Raw genomic sequence first — 21,726 nt, forward strand, 5'->3', positions numbered from 1 at the left:
TTCATATGCACATGTGTAAATGGTTTAAAAAAATCCTTTCTTTATAAATCTTGTTTAATCTTAAAATGCATGACTATATTTTTAAATACTAATTGTTCAAGTTTTGTGCCTTTGTACAATCAGTGGGATCAGTTGCACTGCATATATGTGAATGATAAAATTAAATTGCACATTTGTCGAAGGAAATCTAAGGTGTTTTATGAAATGTTAGGTAAATGAAATGTAGGTACATTTCAACATTTTCCTCATGTACTTGTGCGTCGCTATATCAAAACAAAGGAAAGACATATTTTGGTTATTTATAGCAGAGTATGGTATAATTTTAATGGTCTGTCCCACTTGACATCGACCGAGGCCGTATGCGGCCCACAATATGAAATGAGTTTGACACCCCTGCTTTAGATCATTCAGAAGCCTCAAAATTGCATTGCTGAGTGGCAAATAAGTTGTTCTTCTTTTTCTAAAATGTTTACCCAAGCAGAAATGTTCTCCCCGCCTCCTCTCATTTTGCCTGCACAACGCTGGCAATGCTTTGCCTGCCCCTTTGACCTGCTTTTCAGCCTCAATGTTTAAAAAGAAACACAATCAACTGGCACAATTTATCTCTTACATTGATTGGGACATACACATGATGTATATACAGCTGACACAGTTTTAGGCAATATTAAAATATTTACATTTTTTGTGAATTTTTACTAGCTAGGCTTCATTGTTCAAACAATTAAAAAGTTGATTTTTCTCTAAAATATGGATAACTAAAAAACTAGCTTTCCCCCTTGCGATGAACTGAAAGTGACCTCCTCCGATGCCTAAAAGTGGAATTTACACTTTGTATTTCCACTCGCCTGTCTTTCATCCAGAGCCAGCGAAAACAGTGACAAGCATTTGGGAATCTCATCACCGCAGAGGAAAACACTGATCCCGATAAATTTAGCTTCCACCTTAAGAGCCGGCTTTTCTGGAGGAAAGTCCTTGCTGTGTGAAATATGGTAAGAGGGAGGATGGGGATGATATTCAGTAGTGTGCGAAAGTCTCAGATGTGTTGTTTTGACAATGCTACGCTAACTCGGCAGGCGAACAACTCAGGAAAGCGCAGACCTCCTGGGAAATGAAAGAAAAAAAGTATCTTGTTTTTTATTTGTCATCCGTTTCTAGCGAGCAAGCTATTTCCTGGTTCATGGAGAATGGCTAACAGATGGGCGCTATCATTATTATTTGTTATATAGTCATAACATGATCATGTGCAACGTAACATTATGATTATTGTAGGCAAAACATTGCGATATATCACAAGTTACAAACCCAAATTTGTGACAGCGGTTACTACAGTGGACGGCTTATCATGTTATCAGGTTACAGGGTGCATGAAAGGGTTAAAACCGAATAACCTGCATAGTTCAGTGGAATTTTTATCTCCATTTTTGAAATCCTTCATTTTTCCTGTGTCCCCAAAAACTTGACATATTTGTTAGATGTCAAGATATTTGCTCCCCCCCCCCCCTCCCTTATTGTATATCACATATTTGCTGTATTGTGATATCAGCAATTTTAGTGATGGTAAGACATTGCCATTTTATTGCACTCACGACTTACTATGTGCTTGTTACACTAGTCTGCCCTCACCAAAAATGAAATGGTTCCCCTTGACTTGTCCTCAAAAATGTCAGTTCAACAAATTGTTTCTTCATCCAAATCAAATATTGCACGGTAATCATTTTTTTAATTGTTATGTATTTTTATCCAGATCCTCACCACAAATTTCCCTTGACGAAAGGAAATCCCTTTTTATATTTGTCCAATGTTTTTTTTTTTCAATGTCGAAACGACAAGAAATAATGAGGATGAGATTTTCTCGCAGGGAGTCGCGCACTCCCCACCTCAGTGAGCTCATATGAGGTCGGACAGGGTTTTATTTATTTAGATTTGGTACTACGTTTGAAGAGTGCCAGACATCATGCCCGCAGGCGTGCAACAGAATCCCGATCTGTGTCAGCGAGACAAAAACACAGTCAGACCGTGGCGGACGACATCAAGCTGTCAATCAACAGCACCGAGGAAGTTCTGAAAAAAAAAAGTCCTGTGTTTAATGTTGTTGAACTAAAAGCAGCCTTTCCCAAACATATTAAGACCGCCTTCGAGGCGCACCGCCTATCCCCTGCACACATCCTTAAAAAAAAGCCTATTTAAAGCATCATGTTTAATCATGCGAACATTTAATGCAAAAAAAAATAAAAAATGCCTGACCTCCCACAAGTGCCAACTTAGAAAATGACTTATTTCTTTTTTTAATTTAATATTGTAGAGCATAAATCAGCTTTCTCCGAACATCTTTAAGCCGTGCACCACCTTCAATATCCCGCCAATGTTGGTGTACACCCTGAGAGGATCCATTTTCTGATCCGGAGTACCCAGAGAAAAGCCACACAGGCATGCAAACTCCACACAGGAATCGAATGTGCTAACCAGTTGACCACCGTGCCACCCCCATTTTGTTCACTGATGTTCAAAACCTGTCCGTTTTTTTTTGGTTGAACGCAAGGAATAATCCTTGAAAATTTGAAGAAAGTTCACAGAATTGACGGAGTAGTATGCAGAAAAGATTCAAAACTTTGGGCACACTGATTTTAATCAGTCAGTCAGAAGTGTTTCCAAAACTTTTGAAGATTTAAAGATCATAACTGAGTAGCCCGGTGGAGAGTGGTTAGTGCATTGACCTCACGTTGTAGAGGTACCGGGTTCGATTGCACCTCTGGCCTTCCTGTGTGGAGTTTGCATGTTCTCCCCGTGCCTGCGTGGGTTTTCTCCGGGTATTCCGTTTTCCTCCCACGTTCCAAAAACATGCATGGCAGGCTGATTGAACACTCCAAATTGTCCCTAGGTGTGAGTGTGAGGGCGGATGGTTGATCATCTCTGTGTGCCCTGCGATTGGCTAACAAGCGGTTCAGGGTGTGCCCCGCCTACTCCCCAAAGACGGCCGAGATAGGCCCCAGCATGCCCTTGTGAGGAAAAAGCGGTTCGGAAAATGGATGGATGGGGGGATCCTAACTGATCGAGTTGCTGTTTTATAAATATATCAAGTTTTCTGAAAGGTTCATCTTTGGTAAACATGGAACTGAAATATCCACACAAAAAAAAAAAAGGCCCTGAACCCATTTCATGTTTGGCAGCCTGTCGCATGTTGCTCTGAGAATCCATTTTGAACATCTATGTTGTTCATCGTATTTAAAAAAACAACAACAGCCTTGTTGCCCAAGGGTGTTTTTAAAAAAACCTTTTATTATTATTGACGTTCCCCAGCGTCCCGCAGAGTTTCCAGCCCCGCGTATTCCCACATTTGGATGGCTCGGAAACGTCTGTTTCTCTGGCAGATAGTTGGGATTCCTCTGCTTGGACATCCTTAGCCTCGGGCCGCCATTTCAACACCCCTCACTCACAGACTCTGCCACTCAGCAGGTCGCTTACCCTCACAAGACCCTGCTACTTAACTAACAACACTTGTTAGGCTTTTTATTTATTTTTTTACAAATGCAGAATTACTAGATGACCATTATCGAGAAAACATATACCAAAAGGACTCTAATAGTATCGGATATGTTACCAAATTTAATTACTTGAAACTGTCTTGACTTCTATCTTACAGCCAAGTTTCCTCTTGTTGTCAGATGCACACTACAGGCAGAGGTTTCCAGTCTGAGGACAATCGATGGGACGGATGCAGACGTCCTCCGGACGGACTCGGCTGTTGCTAGGCAGATCGACTCTGGCTCGGGTGTTCTCAGCTTGATCCGGACGCAACTTCATCAGATGAGCGATTTACAGCGGCAGCACACAGAGCAGCTCAGGTAAGTAATTTGGATGTCAATGCAGGTGCCTGAAAAGACACGGTAAGTTGGGAAACATTTTAGTTTTTGGGATTGTGTGTGGGTGAGAAGCATTGCAGCAATATTTTGATGACTCGTTGTAAAGTGGGAAACAAATGCTTACATTTTAAGTAATTTTCGGAAGGACAAAGACAACAACGTCAAGAATGGAGCCATTCGTCAGTTTTGTCTTCATCAGCCAGGTTTTTCTCCAACTTTCCCTTTTTTGGATACTGTAGATGTCATGAAAGAATCATAGATGCTTCCCCTTTAATATATCAATAATAATCACAGCATGTGGGATATTTTAATGATAGTAATATGTCGCTACAATGTTCTATCCTGATTTAACTTAGATTCTAGCCCAGAGGTGGGCAAACTTTTTGGCTCGGGGGCCGCATTGACTTTTAAAATTTGACAGAAGGGCCAGGTCAGCCTGTGTTCTGCAACTTCAAGTCAATGCGCCACCTGGCGGTGAAATGCCTGTCATTACAAGTCCAAATGAAATGAATGCAATCATTCACATCGAACCTTAATTGTCGACCAACCTTCGGCGGGCCGGATTAAAAAGGCCAACGGGCCGGATCTGGCCCGCGGGCCGTAGTTTGCCCACCCCTGTTCTAGCCTTTACTTCCTGGTAGTTTGCCGCCCCTTGTTGCCATGGAGTACAAAATTTGGAGGCCTTTTTTTTGCAATTATTGGTGCTCAGAAACCTTTAAGTGATCTTTTTGTAGCATGTTTTACCAGGTAATCAAGCAGCGCAGCAAGCGACAAACACACTGGGTGGTGCAAAAGACACCATATCTTTTTAGTCTCGTCTTAAGTGACCCTCGAGCCGGCCAGGAATGCGGAGCTACCTTCTTGTTATGTCTGATGCACGGGGTGTAGCGAGCCTTAAGACAACGTTCATCTATTTTCACAAGGCCTTCCACGTCGCCGGCCCGCGGTGCTTCGCGGACCACCAAGGCTTTCAAAAACGGCGGTCAACTTTCCACTCGTCTCAGTGACCCATCCAAATTACGAAGCACAAAAGATGAAAAGTGGCATCGACGACTCCCAAAGGTCACACTGAGGACTGCGATGGCTTGAGGGAGCGCCGGTAGCGTGGCTCACCCCTCACAGCCTGCCCTCTACCCCCCTCTGGCCATTGGACAATGTGCCAGTTTGTGGTCTTTGCAGGGAACAGCGCCGCCATTTAACCCCTGGCCCGACCCGGTGTCACTGCAAGGCTTAGACGAGGTTGAGCGCATTGACCACACGCCCGTGTAGTAAAGGTGGAGGAACCATGGGGTCCGGCGGGGGTACAGTTTCACAACTTTTCCCTACAGGAAGCAGGATGAAAGAGCACTTGTAGACAATATCACTTTTACTTTTAAAAGTCAGTGAACATAAGACTGCTGCAAAGTGGTCCAATATGTTGGACGGATACTTAAAAAAAATACAGTGAAGACGTGTACAACTAGAAGGCGGAAGGTTCACAAAGAGGCTGTTGTCGTGAAAAATAGATTCTCTGGAATTTACCCCAAATGGCTGCTTAAAGACAAAATAGCAGACTTCCTGTTGAATTCTTTTGAGTCTGTCCTGTTATATGACAGACATGTCCATCAAATTTTGCATTTGTCTGTGTACTGGTGTCAGCAGCGCTTTTTTAAATTTTTTTTTTTTTTTAAACTCCAAAAAACCTCAATGGTCCAACTTAAATGGCATGCTCCACCCATAAGAAATGCTGCAGACAAAACTAAAAGCCATGGCCTATTTGTCTAATGCGCCTGCTTCCAAATGGGGTTTATTTGGGCGAATTCCATCTTTGGAATTCGTCATTCTACGAATCCCAGAATTTGCCTAAAAATTGGCTGCGTCAAGTCACAATGGACAACACGACCCTTTAACCCTTTCATGCACCCTGTAACCTGATAAAATGACAAACTGTCCACTGTAGTAATCTGAATCCCTGAAAGGGTTAAGATAGACACGTCCAGCGATATTTCCTGTTGATTAGGGAAATTGGTGTTGAGGCCTATTTTTATTTTATTTCCTTTTTACTTGCGTGTCCTTGAAGTGTCGATCAAAATTTGACACCATGCTCTACCCAAATTATTGGTGTAGCCATTAAATCTTGATCATTTAGAATTTTTCATTGATGAGGAATATTTGCTTCCTCGTGAGGCTCACTTACTTGGGTGAATATCTTTGTACGGGTTTGCCAAAGTACAAGCACTGAAATACTGCTGAATTGGCTTCACCTTCCTGTTCAGTTTTGGGCATTGTTCTTTGAGACATTTTTGTTTTGTCTTGTTTTGCCAGACATGTCTACCCAGTTTGGTACTGATAGGTGAAACTGGTTTCAGGGGCTCACCCCCCCCCCCCCCCCCCCCCGCCCCCAAACCCAACTGTCTGAAAGTCCTCCAATTTATGGTTAAGCTTATGGTCTGTTGACATTAGATGCAGGGAAAATAAAAATCGGAGTTAAATCCCATCTGTCTAGTATCCGTGCTTCCAATTTGGGCAAATTCCCCAGTAAAAGTTCATCAAAGTAACAGCCTGGGAATTTGTCCCAAAATGGCTACTTCAAACCTAAATAGACAACTTCCTGTTGAATGTTAGACATGGGTCCTTGAGACTTTTTCGTACTTCCTGTTATGATAAACATGTCCACCGATTTCGTGTCAATCAGTGAAACTGCTGTTGGGGTCTTTTTCTAACATTCCAGGTCTCACTGTAAAGTGCAGTACACCTCTGGATTTTTCAATAATTTCCTATTGAGACTCTATAGGGTTTTTCCATATAAACCTTGAGTGGAACAGTGTTTTAGCATCTCAGAGTGACCCCGGAGTGAACCAGCAGGTAAAAGAAGGAGGGTTACCGGGGTCGCTTCCCTTTGGACCTCCAGACTCCTCTCCCTCTTTATCCCACTGTGAGGGGAAGAGGCAGGTCTTTGTAGAGAGGGACGTGGTCTACAGGTTACTGGCTTGCTACCCTAGAAAAGCCCCCCGGGCCGGAGGACAGAAAGCGGGAATCAGAGACACGCTGCTAATAGATTCATTACGTTTTCATTGGGGTTCCTTTGTAGCCACTAAAATCCCTTCAATGAAAGAGTCACTATATGCGGTTTGGAGACCCACATACCTTCTCTTGGAGGTCCACGATAAAAGGGTGTGGGGGCTGATGTTACTCACAACTAGTATGAGTAACAGAGGTCTTAGGTTTACAACGGAGTTTTCGTTCCTACGGAAATTATGTAATTTGTACATCAGTCGGAATACGCTGTTGACGAGGGGTTGCCAACGTAGTGCCCATGGGCAACAGGCAGCCCCTGTCCAAAGACCACATGCATAACCTGCGGGCCTGTTCTAAAAATAGTCCACTGGTGAGATGCCTCAAACTTTCTGAGTGATGCTATTCTTTTTTTAAATCACACCTGCGTCGGTGTAAATTTGGAAATATTAGAAACACGCAAACAAAAACGAATGCAGTTCACAGTTCAATTTTGTGTGCATGACCCGCCCCGTATAATTCGTACAGACATGCCATAGAGTGACTATGAGTCAATGAATAGCCCCAAATAGTTTGAACAAATGAGTTATTTCAGAGGTGCGTCTCAAGCTGCTGGCGCATCTCATTCATCAGAACTCAAGAAATAGCTCTCCGTTTTACAAAGGTCGGTGACCCCTGCCCATTTTAGACAATTTCTTGCTGGAGTCTGCTTCTTTTGCTACCGGCGGTTTGGACTTTAATGGTTGAGTGATTTTGAGGGGACAATACATTTACAGTTATTTGAACGTGAGTGAGGAAAACGGGTGATTTTGGAAGGCGTAAAAACTGTGCTAAACAAATCTTGCAGCAGACCTGCGGTGGCGACCTCTGCTGGGACAAGCCAAACGTCATAACGACATGCAATCTGTATATTGGCTACTGTACATGATACTAAAGTGTCATCACGTCAGTGTTGTACCATGAAAATATATAATAACTACCGGTACTAATGTACGTTCTTATTGGCTTTTCTTCATGCTGTGTAAAAATGCTCTTTGTTGACAGCAAGGTTTCGCGACCACTGGACGCCATCAAACTTTCCTGCGGACACCTGATGGAAACTTTGCATCTGGCCAAGGAGCAACGACGCTCCCTAGAACGTGCCCACGTCGGCCCAACATCCGCCAGCTGGACAACCTTGGAGAAAAGTCTTGACGAGGTTTTACCTGTCGCCTCCGGCGCGGGCTGTGCGACGCCATTTTGTGATGTTCACGCATCTGCAGTGGATGGAACAAGGGGCAGTGTGCAAATGGTGTCACACCATCAAGACTGGGACCTTCAAAGGTAATTCACTCACATTTGTTTGTTCCACCAAACATGGAAAGGCATTGTTTTGTGTACCTTGACTGAAGTGTTTAATTCATCCGGGACTGAGTTTATAACTCAGATCTTGTCAAATTGAGCGAGCGACAGCTCATAATTTGGAAAAGTCATAGGTCAAGGTACCATTGGAATGAGATTCACGTATCCGCTTTTCTGCTGTTTTAGTCCGAATGGAAGAGTAAATAAAAAAATTATATCTAGTCTTGTCATTTTTGTTGTTGTTGTGAACCAGTAGGTGGCCTGCTAGCATCATGATAGTCAAGCAAAGACAAATACCCAAGTTTGTTTGTTTTAAGATTCATTTCTGACTATTTTTGCCATTTTTTTTTTAGTTTTAGAGGAATTTGTTTTCTCATTTTCTCTGTTTGCCATCAGCAACTCCGTTGCATCAGAAGTCGGAGGAGGATACGCCTCATATGAAGGGAACGCTGAGTCCACTGTGCAGAAGAGCATTATTGCCCAGCACCATGCGGCAACTCTCATCCAGGTAAAAATCATTGGCCACCCCAGGGCAATCTTTCCCAAATGTTTTTAGACACCCCCCCCCCCCCCCCCGACTCCCACCAAACACCCTGATTGAGTTGGTGCACCCGTTCTTCGACCCCCCCCCCCCCCTCCCCCCTCCAAGGCATATTGTGATGGTGAAAACACATGAAAATGAATTTTGGTTAAAGTATTAGAGATCACTATTTCACTTTTAATGTGGCGTGCGTGTCCCCATTTGGGAATTCTTGTAAACCAATGTAAGGTTCTTCACCGGTCGGCTATTTTGTGGGCCTCACACGTGCCGTGTAGCCTCGTTGCACTAATCCTCCACGGGGCTTTTTTTTCTTTTTACAAAAAGTGTGTCAATTCAACACTTCCTGCAGATTTATTATCCAGCACACAATCCTTTGAGGTATGAACGATTGTAGGTGTGTTTGTGTACGTGTGTGTGTGTGTCTGTTTGTGGGGTGGGTGGGTGTAATTAGTAGCTGTATTTTCACAAGAATAAGATAAAATCTTAATAGTCATATTTTTTTCCAGATAACATTTTTTATGAAATGTTAATGTGAGAAGAAATATTTTTTTCTATAATAAAATCTTATGACTATTTTAAAATAGAAAGATACTCTCTTATGAGAATAAAGTTGTATTATTTTTTTAAAGGATATATAGTTTTCAGAGCAAAAGTTGGAATCTCACAAGAATAGTTGTGCGTCCATGTGTTGGAAAGGTACGTCGTGATTTATCAAATTCCAAAGAAGTGTGGTAGTAGGAGTCGCCCCTGTTCTTCCTCCAATTCCCACGGGGACTCATAGGATTTAGAGGCACACTGGAGCTCCATTTGTCTTGCAGCAATCTGAAGTCATGCAGAGTTCAGGGGAAAAAAAAGAAAAAAAAAGAAAGCCGAACATGTTTTGTCTTTGGAATGGAATAGCGTGTTGTATTTTAGCACTGTGATTCATGAAGCGTTCAAAAAAAAAAAATGTTTTGTGTGTTTTCCGCATCCAGGCGCGATGGAGAGGCTTCACCTTGAGGAGGAGGTTGGCCGCTGCTCTTGCCGCCGTCACGTCCCTGGAAGATGACGACGATGCTTTTGAGCTGGTGGATGTGGAGGAGTTTGTCATGGATGAGGTGTGTAGGTACACCTTTGCTAAGACACACCTTCACCAAAAATTGTTCAATCACAGAACAAAAAAAAGAAAAAAAGCCAACACTCAAAACCTAATTTAAAGCTATGCAGCTGTCTGTATAGTCATTTGAATCTTTAAATTATTCCTGGACAATGTGATGAGCTAATAAAGCTATGTGGCCGTCCACATAGTCATGAAGACGCGTTACAGCTATGCGGCCATCTCCATAGTCATTTGAATTTCCTGAATAATTTGTGAACACTTGAGTAGACTATCTCAATCGAAGATAAAGCTATGTGGATGTAGTTAATCATCGTTGAATCCTTTAATTCTTGGATATCACAATAGACCATCTGACAAATTAAAAAAGCTATGCAGCCATCCACATCGTCGTCTCAGTCCCTGAATTATACTTGGATGCTACAGAGACCATCTGAGTAATTATTAAAATTATACGGCTGTCTGCATAGTCCTTTGAAACCCTAAATTACTCTTGGACAAAAAAGTAGACCATTTGATGAGCTACTAAAGCTATGTGGCCATCCACAGTTATGCATTCAACGAATTCTTCATGGACCCAATACCAGACCATCTGACTATTTAGTAAGGTTATGCGGCCACTGACAAGTGCTCCAAAATCACAAAGTATGTTTTTTTTTTCTTCTTTTAGCGAAACTCGTAAGGTCAATATGTGCCTTAAACAGTACAAGGGGTCTTAAAGGGTCAAATGGGCTTACAAGTTGAACTTTTCCATTTATAATTTAATAAATGACCAATAAAGCTATACAGCCATCTACAAAGTCATTTGAATATGTCAAAAATCAACAGGCTCACCTTTTTTAATCTGATTCATGGTAAACATTGTGATTACAAAATAGTGATATGCTTAATCAAAAGGTAATTTTATGTCATAGAATGTAGATTTAAATATAAACTGTGTGGCAAGTTACTTTGCAAAATGTTTTTTATTCAAGCCAGTGAGCTTTGTACATGTCTTAACAAAGAACCAGGAAGTACAATGTCTGTAAAAGGAAAAAAAAAAGCTGTAATTGCTGAACTTGTTTTGTGATGATTTAATTCGGAATTATTCTTGGACACTATAGTCGAATATCTGACTAATTAATGGAGCTATGCGTCCGTCGGCATAGTCATTTGCAATAAATCAAAAATGAAAACGTGAACCTTGCTCTTTTCCTGTCCAAAAATACTTTTATGAGTACCGGTAACTTTATTTATATATTTTTTCGTCTATATCAAAAGACAACACTGGAGCAAGGCTGGACTTTATGTGAGGATGCTCCTGCCAGATGTTACTCAGCGTCCAAGCAGCCGGTAAGGTTGAACTGATAGATATGGCCGACAGACGGGGCATGTCATTTCCTTGATAAATTAAGGGCACACGTGACATCACAAAAAAGATGGTGAAATTCAACAAAAAAAATGTAATCCATAAATCCATCAATTTTTTTTTAATCCGCTAATTCACGGGTGTCAAACTCAAGGCCCGGGGGCCAGATCCGGCCCGCCACGTCATTTTATGTGGCCCGCGAAAGCAAATCATGTGTGTCAAGTTCCATGGTCCTTGCTCAAATCTGAACCGAAATGTCAAATTGTCATGTGTAATAAATGAGAAATGAGATTTTGCAATAATTGTTGTACCCTGTTTACACTCACTTGGACAATAATTGAACAAACAACAAACAAACAATTGACTGATTTCAAAACTAGTAATCCATCAATTTGATTTGTTGCGTACAAGTAATAATACGATGTGATGATTAAACATTTATCCGGTTTCAATGTCGTAATGGCCCTACGAGGGAAGGCGTAACACCAAAGTGGCCCACGACAAAAATGAGTTTGACACCCCTGCGCAAAATCATCAAATATACATACTATATACAGTACATACGGTATATTGTCATCCAATGTTAACTGAATATTATTAAAAACAAATGGAAGGCCCTTCTCCTCCGCATAAACATTGTACCCCTCATAAAGGCCGGTACGCTTGGATTTCTTCCCTAGAGGAGTTATTCGCTGTCCCTTTGTCATGGCTGTTATCGCCCCCCTCAGTGCATTCCTTTCCATCTGTCGCTGATTGATCTTTAAATGCGTTCTCTGGAAAAACATGCTGGCTTTTTTTGTTCTTGAGGCCTGATGTCATTTTTCACATTGCTGTGTTTTCTCTGCCGTCATTTACCTCCCATTGGATCTTTTCTTTGGCTGGCCAGCTCGCTCGCGCTGTACATCATGTGGGCCGTTTGGGTCAGGCTGAAACGGCCCAGCTGCTTTTACGGTCGGTCCTAGTAAGTATTGTTTGCATTCTAGCTCCCAGGCATCTATCCGGAACATTCCCAGTTGGTTCTACCACCTCTGCCCAAACAGAGGCTTACGCAAGCTTGGGAGGTCAGAGAATGTGAGGAGAAGAGGGTTTCCCCCCAGAGCTCCAATAGGTAAGACAGGTAACTGCCAACTAGCCACTAGCAATGCTAACGCCAGAAGCGAACGGAGTACTTGACAACACCGCTCATGACTTCTGACCATCATCTCTGGAATTGTGAATGAGAAATTTATGTAGTTTTGAAAATCATAGAAAATATATTTTTTTCATTTTAGGAAAATGTCTTCTTCAACTTCTATCGCAAGCGACTTCTCTGAGAGATCAGAAAGAATTCTGGAGGAATGGTAAATTATCTCACGATGATGAAGAAGCAGTAATAGTAGCACATTGAAAAAAATGTTATGATGATAAAGCAGTTTGTTTTTGGGAAAAAAACATAAATAACATTTTTTAAAGGCAATTTTCGTACATTTGTCATAATTTTCCCTAAAGAAAATAAAGCTGTTTTTTTTCTTGCAAATTTTTTTTCAGGAAATCTTACAAAAAATGAATTTCTTCCCAAAGGTTTAACTAATAACCTTATTATAATAACATTATATTTGTAATTATATATTTGAACCGGTGGGCAGAGTACTTCGAAGACCTCCTCAACTCCACCAACACGTCTTCCTTGGAGGAAGCAGAGTCTGAGGACCCTGAGGTGGGCTCTCCTATCTCTGTGGTTGAAGTCACCGATGTGGTTAAAAAGCTCCTCGGTGGCAGGGCCCCAGGGGTGGATGAGATCCGCCCGGAGTTCCTCAAGGCTCTGGATGTTGTGGGGCTGTCCTGGTTGACACGCCTCTGCAACATCGCGTGGTCAACGGGGAGAGTGCCTCTGGATTGGCAGACCGGGGTGGTAGTCCCTCTTTTTAAAAGGGGGGACCGGAGGGTGTGTTCCAACTACAGAGGGATCACACTCCTCAGCCTCCCTGGTAAGGTCTATTCAGGGGTGCTGGAGAGGAGGGTCCGTCAGGAAGTCGAGCCTCAGATTGAGGAGGAGCAGTGTGGTTTTCGTCCCGGCCGTGGAACAGTGGACCAGCTCTACACCCTTAGCAGGGTCCTCGAGGGTATGTGGGAATTCGCCCAACCAGTCTACATGTGTTTTGTGGACTTGGAGAAGGCGTTTGACCGTGTCCCTCGGGGAGATCTGTGGGGGGTGCTTCGTGGGTATGGGGTACCGAACCCCCTGATACGGGCTATTCGGTCACTATACCACCGATGTCAGAGTTTGGTTCGCATTGCCGGCAGTAAGTCGGAATCGTTTCCAGTGAGGGTAGGACTCCGCCAAGGCTGCCCTTTGTCGCCGATTCTGTTCATAATCTTTATGGACAGAATTTCTAGGCGCAGCCGAAGCGTTGAGGGCGTCCGTTTTGGTGGCCTCAGTATTGCATCCCTGCTTTTTGCAGATGATGTGGTGCTGTTGGCTCCTTCAAACGGGGCTCTCCAACTCTCACTGGAGCGTTTCGCAGCTGAGTGTGAAGCGGTTGGGATGAAAATCAGCACCTCCAAATCTGAAACCATGGTCCTCAGTCGGAAAAGGGTGGAGTGCCCCCTCCGGGTCGGGGGAGAGATCTTGCCCCAAGTGGAGGAGTTTAAGTATCTTGGGGTCTTGTTCACGAGTGAGGGCAGGAGGGAGCGAGAGATCGACAGGCGGATCGGTGCAGCGTCTGCTGTGATGCGGACGTTGTATCGGTCTGTCGTGGTGAAGAAGGAGCTGAGCCAAAGGGCGAAGCTCTCAATTTACCGGTCGATCTACGTTCCAACCCTCATCTATGGTCACGAGCTATGGGTCGTGACCGAAAGAACGAGATCCCGGATACAAGCGGCCGAAATGAGTTTTCTCCGCAGGGTGTCCGGGCTCTCCCTTAGAGATAAGGTGAGAAGCTCGGTCATCCGGGAGGGGCTCAGAGTCGAGCCGCTTCTCCTCCACATCGAGAGGAGCCAGATGAGGTGGCTTGGGCATCTGATTCGGATGCCTCCTGAACGCCTCCCTGGTGAGGTGTTCCGGGCATGTCCCACCGGGAGGAGACCCCGGGGAAGACCCAGGACACGCTGGAGTGACTATGTCACCCAGCTGGCCTGGGAACGCCTCGGGATCCCCCGGGGAGAGCTGGAAGAAGTAGCTAGGGAGAGGGAAGTCTGGGCTTCCCTGCTAAAGCTGTTGCCCCCGCGACCCGGCCCCGGATAAGCGGTAGAAGATGGATGGATGGATGGATATATTTGTTCTGAACAAAAGCACCCACTTTAACAAGTGCAATTGGATCTTAGATCGACTCTTGTCCCTATTTGTATCAACTTGTGTCTGAATCTTCACGGTGTGGAGTCCCACATGGTTGCATTCTCGGTCCCCTTCTATTTGAACTTAAAATCCTGAAGCATTACATTATTCATGGATCCATATTACATTTAACATCACACGTAATGCTCTTTATGGTAATGTTATGCCTGTAGGGGCTTCACTAACAGGCACACGGCTGAGCTGATGCTTAGGAGAGCCCAGAAGATGAAGTCCAAGCAGAAAAGCGCAGGTATGTAACATTTAAACTTTGTAGGAAGTATGCATTTGCTTATTGCTCTGACAAGTGGAATATATGAGCAGGATATTGTAAGCTTGAGACAGCCGAGGCCACTCCGAAATGTCTGATTTCTTTTGTGTTATAAAAGGAGTGTAATAGAAAGTATGCTGTAATTCTTGATCCTTGGTCTATTTTGACTTGTGTTGTGGAAAAAATTGCATAATGTGTCTCCTTTAACACTAAATGCCCTTGACGGCATTTCCTAACAAGAAGAAAAAAAATCGAAATGTTGCTTGGTTTGATGGTCCTGTTTGTTCCTTGGGCTGCGCTTTGAGAGCAGAGCACCTTTCCAGCTCGCGTGCGCTAACGAGCCGTAACACACAGCAGAAGCCAGACTCTGTCGCTTCTTATTGAGCTTCATTTGCGGAAAAGGACAAGTCTCGTGTCGTCGTTGTCTGGGTTTCGTGCGGTCCGGGTTGACGTGGCCCTGCAGCTCCGCTCCAACAGTAGTCCAACCCTTTGATGGGCATGTCATCCTGTCATCCCGCCCCAACGCCGGCCAGGTCTTCGTCGAGTATAACTCATGGTGGCAACCAGAGCCGTGCTTTCATACTTCCCAGAAGTGAGGTTGCGGTTCCCTGCTTTTTTTTAGGTCTGATTTAACCTCCTTCTGCCCTCCCTCTGTAGGTCCATCAGGGCAACTGGAGGCCTGGAGAAACCAGCCGCTCACCACCTACCAGCTGGAGCCCCCAAACAGGCTGGCACGGCGCAACAGAAATGCTACTAGGGGTAAGGCCAAGCTGTTTACGGAGGGACATTGTCTAAAGCAGGAGTGGGCCGAAACAGAGACCTGAGAATAATTATTCAATATTCAACCTTCTGATAATAGTATGATTCAAATATTCAATCTTTCTTTTGTTTCCTATTATTTCTGTCAACAATTGGATAACTGCCGTTGTTATACGCTTTCCCACTATGATTACAGTTTGCATATGTATTTTTTTGAGATGTTTATCATGCCCCTCTACCCAATCAACATTGATTAACATTGACCTACACTTATATACACAATCACAGTCACAAAGTTATGGTCGTTCGTTTATTCGTCTGTCTCCCTGCAAACTTTCATTGCTTCACAACATTAGTTTGATAAATAAAAGAAAGCACGGATCGGTTTTAGTGTAAAAGTAGCTCAAGACTCGAGTCTTTTCCACAGCGTTCCTGAAAATATGCATAACGGGCTCGGAGGAAGTTCAAGAAGAGACATTTCTCCCTTGGCCTCCTCGGCCTGCCCTGAGGTGGAGGGATAATTTGACATTGTGACATCCGCAGCCAGACTTGAGAGGGGGAGAAGGAGCTGGAGGGAAGAGAGATAAATGAGTGGTAGGAGTGTGCGAGTGGGCATATATTATATCTCATCCAGAGAGAGCTGTTCAAACAATAATTCGGGCATAAAAGTGTCCACTTAATGGTGACACCATTTGCTTTGGTGTGTTCATGACAGGTAGCAAACGTCATTTTCACTTTGGGGGTTGGGGGGGGTGGTTAGTGAGACAGGACAGCCCCCTCAAAACCGACTTATGAGGTTTTTTTTTTCAAGAGAGGAATTGTCATGCCAGGGATCTTTTTATTTGTTTTGAGCACCAAGCGAGTGTTGTCTGATTATAACTCCACTAAACAGCACATTGGTGCAAATGGTGAACAATTCAACGAAAAAAGAGTCTTCAAGTTATTTAATACCCCTCCCAGATCAGGTTTACTGTCAAACTAAACATGAAACGAGTATTATATGTGTATTTCAAACAGCCAAACAGCTGTTTAAAGAAAGTCCCTGCTAGCTTAATGCTAACATACAATGGAAAAGGCCATTGAGATGCTCATGATTAGCATCGCTCGTATTGGGTTAAAATACTTACGGCTATTTGAATACAAATGGTGGAGCCACACATGTAGACAGACCAAATAATTCTCACAGGCATGTATTATTTATCCTGTATGAAAAAAATCTTACTGAGTCACTTATAGAAATTTTCAAACTATTCTTCCTCGTGTGTGTCGTCAAGACATTATTATTCTGCCTCCTGGTGCCCAAAGAGAGCCCACCAGAAGGAGCAGCACAATAACTTGAATTCCTACATTAAACCATGATGCACAAGCGTTTTGTCTTGATGTCACGTTTTTTATGTTATTTTGCAGAACGGATTGATATCTCCACACATTTTAATGGGGAAAGGTGATTTGAGATCTGAGCGTTTTGAGTTTCGAAGCGTGGTCACATATCTCAAGGCACCAGTGTATTTTATTTTATTTTATTTTATTTGGGGGTGGGGGGGTACAATTTACCCCCCTGCACCTTCAACACAATAAGCGCACTATTTCCTAATCGTTATTGAGCCAAGGCACAGAGTTAACATTAAAATACTCTCATGGCGCATCACAAACAATAATGATGATCTGGTCTGAATTTACTCACACTTTTATCAACTCCATGTGCAATCAAAGCCTGATCACAGCGCTATTATTCTGTTGTATGAATGGCAACAGGTGGATAGATACACAGGTTAATTATGACTTCTGCCATCTAGTGGGAGATACGTTGTAGCCATGGATAGATGAACCAAGATGCATCATTTGTAGTAATTAAATAGCACGTTTGAGCAATTAAGTGAAATTGGATAATTTCCCGGCACAGTATTTGGGAAACACCGCATTAAGCCGATGGTGTGTATGGACTGGCTCCCGGTGCTGTGATCCTTAATGGACCTTCTCTGGCGCGCCCCTGGCCGTGACCTGTAGAAAGCACCTTCCTCCCCCTCCTCCTCCTCCGGATCTCCCCCCAGTGCCCGAGGTCTGAGGAGGCAGCCAGGCCTGGCTGGGCCCGACACGCTCTGCCCAAGAGGGGTTAACGTTTCAGGGGGTTTTGAGTACGGGTCCTTCTGGAGGTGATTAGCCCCGAAAAGCCATGACAGATTCTTTCCAAGATATCTGACGCGGCGTGTTTATTTTATCCGGGCTTTGTGTGGATGTGCTGGACATGAGTAACCCACTTGAAACGGGTATCGGCTTACACGGAGAGACAGGGAAGAGGATGGAAAGGGGTGGCGCGGGAGGTGGTTGACGAGCCTCGAGATGTTTTGTTGTGAAGGGAAAAAAAAACATTCCTCGGATGATTCCTGTTGTCAAGTGTGCCACAGTGGGTGACGTGGTCCCTCCGCAGTCTCGTATGCGCGTCCATGTTTTGTGTTTGGGGCAGCTATGCAACTTATTTGTTTCGCCTCAATGCCGTGAGTAGACGGCGTCTTTAGTGTTCCTGTAGCGTAAGACGTGTCGCTTCACAATGTTGTGCATGTCCCAACCGGTCTTCCTCAATTCTCACCTTCATGTGGAGACGGTTGTCTTAAAAGGTGATTAAAAAGTTCTGTATGCGTTCTTTCCACAATGTTGTGCATGTGCATGTTCGTGTATCGGGGAGCAATGCAATTTATTGGTTCCACAGAGTCTGCCTTTGATCTTCGAACTATGTGGAGACAAATGTTAGCGTTCAAGTACAGTCTGACGTGGTGGCTCCACAGTGTTGTTTGTGTTCCAACAATTCTGCCCGGTCGGCTTCAAATCTTACATGATGTGGAGACAGCGGCTTTAACTCCTCCCCCATCTGTAGTTCAGTAAATAAACCGCTTGGTGCACTTTTTTAGGGAAGTAGGATTTACAGTATCAAAAACAAGGCATAATGGGGTTTTATGATCATCTTTGACAGTGCATTCGTAGTTTATCGAACTAGCTGAAGGAGTGGTCGGGGCGGACGGGGGGAAGAAGTGTGTCATTTCTTGAGTCCTTCAGGCCACCCTCTGTTCCTCCTCCCGACCTTCTGATATTCGCTCTTCTCCTCGGCGCAGAGACGAGCTCGCTTAATGCGCTTAAGAGCCCCTCTTAATAGGCGTGAATCCTACGGGGCCCCCCCCCCCCCCCGCCTGATATCCTGAAGGAGTACTGGAGGGGGTCTCGGGAGGTTTGTAGATTCGTGGGGGTTGGGGGCGGTTGGTGCGGGGTGAATTGTCTCCATGCTGTTGCCGTATTGAATGTTATATTCCCAGATTCGGTCAACCTAACCCTAACTCCAACATATTAAACCTAACCTCAACCCAAATTTAAACATCATCTGTAATGCCAACCCTAAACCCAACCTAACCCATAACCTCAATTACGATAAGAACACCTCCAAGGTGTTAAAAAACCCAAACCGTTTCCCCCCCAACCCTCATCCTCAAACTCCAACCCTGACTATCATCTTTTTCATGTGGTTTCAGAAGCTCTTTTTGAGATATGAGCGCCATTTTTTTTTGAAGCACTTATTTGACTAACCATAAGCGTGTCTGTGTGCTCATGTCGGAGGATTGAATTTATTTGATCAACTCTTGCAATTTTAGATGCCTTGACTGTCTTTTCATAAAGGTGAGATGAACAGAGCCGACGGAGCGCAACTTTGTTGGCTCCCACACCTTGCTTAATTTTTGATCAAATTCTTATTACACACGAAAAAGGGAAGATTTGGTAACCTCTTTCTTTTCAGCAATACGTTTAAAAATACATTTTTAGTAGGAATTCTTTGTAGAATTTTTTTTTCTTACCGTCGTCTTGTGCCCAATGCCACCGTTAGTGTACCCTCCTGGGGTACTACATTTTTAGCTAATTTTTGCCCCCAATCCTAACCCTCTGTCCTAACCCCCTAACCCAAATGCCCGAACCCCTTACATAACATTTAAACACTAACACGACCGCCTACTTTGTCCTTAGCACCTAACCCTAGACCAAGGCTCAAAATGCCAACCCCCAGACTTAAACCCCAATGCCCACCCCATAAATCTGACCTCCACGCCCTAATTTTAATTTTCTAACTCGAACAGCCTAACCCTATTTCCGAACCAACTCCCAACCCCCTGACTCTAACCCAAACCCCTTCACTTAAACCACCTGATTCAAACCCCAATTCCGTAATTGTAACTCTGAATCGAACCCCCTCCCACTAATCTCCAATCCTAACGCCTTTAACCCTAATAGAAGTCCTAACGTAAACCTTCTATCCCAACTCCCTAACCTTCATAGTTTTTCTGTCAGAGTCAGTGGTTCTTTATAATTAACCCTAAAACTAGTTCAGCGCTGGTTTGCTGTCGTTTTAGTCCATAAAATTGCTCCTGCGTCAATTTCAATCACATAAATTGTTGAAAATACACATATTTAATCAAAAATTAATTCATAGTAGTTGAAAGTGACTCCCGACGGCCTCATCTTTCCAAATTGGGAAGCGCTAGCATCAATTTGCCGGCCCCGCTTGTGCACCCCCTGAGGGGGGAACATCCATCACTTGACACTTTTAGTGGTCCTCAGCAATTAACCCATGAAAACTGCAGCCCTTTCCCTCGAAAGTGAGCAATAATGTCGTCATTAGTCCCAGTGACGGCCCGTCAGTATCCATTATTACCCCACACCCGTGTCTACGGCCGCCCTACTGTCAGCACAATGCAAATGTTTACTCTGAGTTACGGCCTTATTATGGGATTTCAACACGCCTCGTAAATCAGCCCAGTTCTCTCTTGCTCCAGAAAGCTGACGGACTGGAGAACCACGGCGGTCGGGGAGAGAGTCACGTGTCTTTCAGCAACTGGAAATCTTTGTCAACAAACATACAATGCTCTTAAAACTGAAAGTAAACACACCAGCAGCTTTGTCCGCACAAGCTTTTTTTTTTTAGTCTGCCCGCAGTAACTTTTTACTGTGACACACACACACACAAACGTTTTTATTTTTTCAGCGATGCAGAGCCACTTTTGAAATTGCTGAGGTTCCTGAGGTTGTCATTATTATTCGTAGGCTGAACAAATCAACATATTGAGGGCTTTCCCACACTGTCATCTATGGTTAAAATAAACATTTTGTATATCATTATTTAAAAAAAAAATCCCCCAAGCCTCTTTGACTTAGCACATGTTGCTGTCAAATGAGCTTTGTTTGATACAAATCTCAAAACTAATTGTCACCTTTAATCATTATTGGTTGTTTTCTTGCGGCGGCCCAGTTCACCAGGCGGAGACCGGCCCGGGTCGGGCGAGGTGGGACCAGACTCGTGAATGGCTTCGAAACCAGAATACTTTGAGGCACTCGGAGAGGTGAGCAGCAACCTTTTAACTGTTGAACAACCTTGTCTTGGTTTGCCTTTTAACATTAACAGGCTTCTATGTCTCACGTAAACTGTCAATCCCAGAAGTCTCAATAAATGCAGTATACCGGTATAACAGAAATATACTGTACATAACACACATGCATGAAGTACCATCCATCCATTTTTCTACCGCTGAATCGGGATTGGGTCATGGAGGCAGCAGCTTCAGCAGGGAAACCCAGACTTAACTCTCCCCAGCCACTTCTTCCAACTCTTCTTCCAAGGCATCCTGCCGGTGGAACATGCCCGGAACACCTCACCAGAAAGGCATCGTGGAGGCCTCCTAATCAGATGCCCGAGCCAACTCATCTGGCTCCTCTCAATGTGGAGGAGTAGCGGCTTGATTCCTGACGGATGATCGAGCGTCTCACCCTATCTGGGGAGAGCTCGGACACCCCGCGAAGGAAAAACACATTTTAGCCGCTTGTATCCGGGATCTTGTTCTTGCGGTCATGATCCAAAGCTCGTGACCATAGGTGAGGGTAGGAACGGGAATTGACTGGTAAATCGAGCTTCACCTTTCGCCTCAGCTCCTTCGTCACTACGACAGACCAATGCAGTGAAGGCATCACCGCAGACGCTGCAGCGAACTGTCTGTCGAGCTCATTCTCCATTCTCCTCTCACTCGAGAACAAGACCCCAAGATACATAAACTTCTTGGAGCAGGATCTCATCCCGACCTTCGAAAGGGCACACTACCCGTTTCTGATTAAGGACCATGGTCTCAGATTTGGAAGTGCTGATTTTCATCCCAACCGCTTCAATTTCGGCTGCGAAA

The 21,726-nt window shown here is 44.0% G+C and overlaps 1 protein-coding gene across 1 annotated transcript in view; it reads left to right on the forward strand.

Moving 5' to 3' along the window:
* The window catches only part of lrriq1 (leucine-rich repeats and IQ motif containing 1), a 39,185-nt gene that overhangs the window by 10,216 nt on the left and 7,243 nt on the right, over positions 1 to 21,726 (forward strand). Inside the window, exons 14-23 of the mRNA XM_086108510.1 lie at positions 3,663 to 3,842; positions 7,899 to 8,177; positions 8,592 to 8,703; positions 9,711 to 9,833; positions 11,093 to 11,164; positions 12,164 to 12,288; positions 12,452 to 12,520; positions 14,667 to 14,743; positions 15,419 to 15,520; positions 20,805 to 20,895. Coding sequence (XP_085964636.1) covers positions 3,663 to 3,842; positions 7,899 to 8,177; positions 8,592 to 8,703; positions 9,711 to 9,833; positions 11,093 to 11,164; positions 12,164 to 12,288; positions 12,452 to 12,520; positions 14,667 to 14,743; positions 15,419 to 15,520; positions 20,805 to 20,895 — 1,230 coding nt within the window. The remainder of the gene's footprint in view (positions 1 to 3,662; positions 3,843 to 7,898; positions 8,178 to 8,591; positions 8,704 to 9,710; positions 9,834 to 11,092; positions 11,165 to 12,163; positions 12,289 to 12,451; positions 12,521 to 14,666; positions 14,744 to 15,418; positions 15,521 to 20,804; positions 20,896 to 21,726) is intronic.

The sequence above is a fragment of the Hippocampus guttulatus genome, chromosome 4 (assembly GCF_054856545.1).
Source record: "Hippocampus guttulatus isolate MCC_2025c chromosome 4, RoL_Hgut_1.0, whole genome shotgun sequence".
Lineage (NCBI taxonomy): Eukaryota > Metazoa > Chordata > Actinopteri > Syngnathiformes > Syngnathidae > Hippocampus > Hippocampus guttulatus.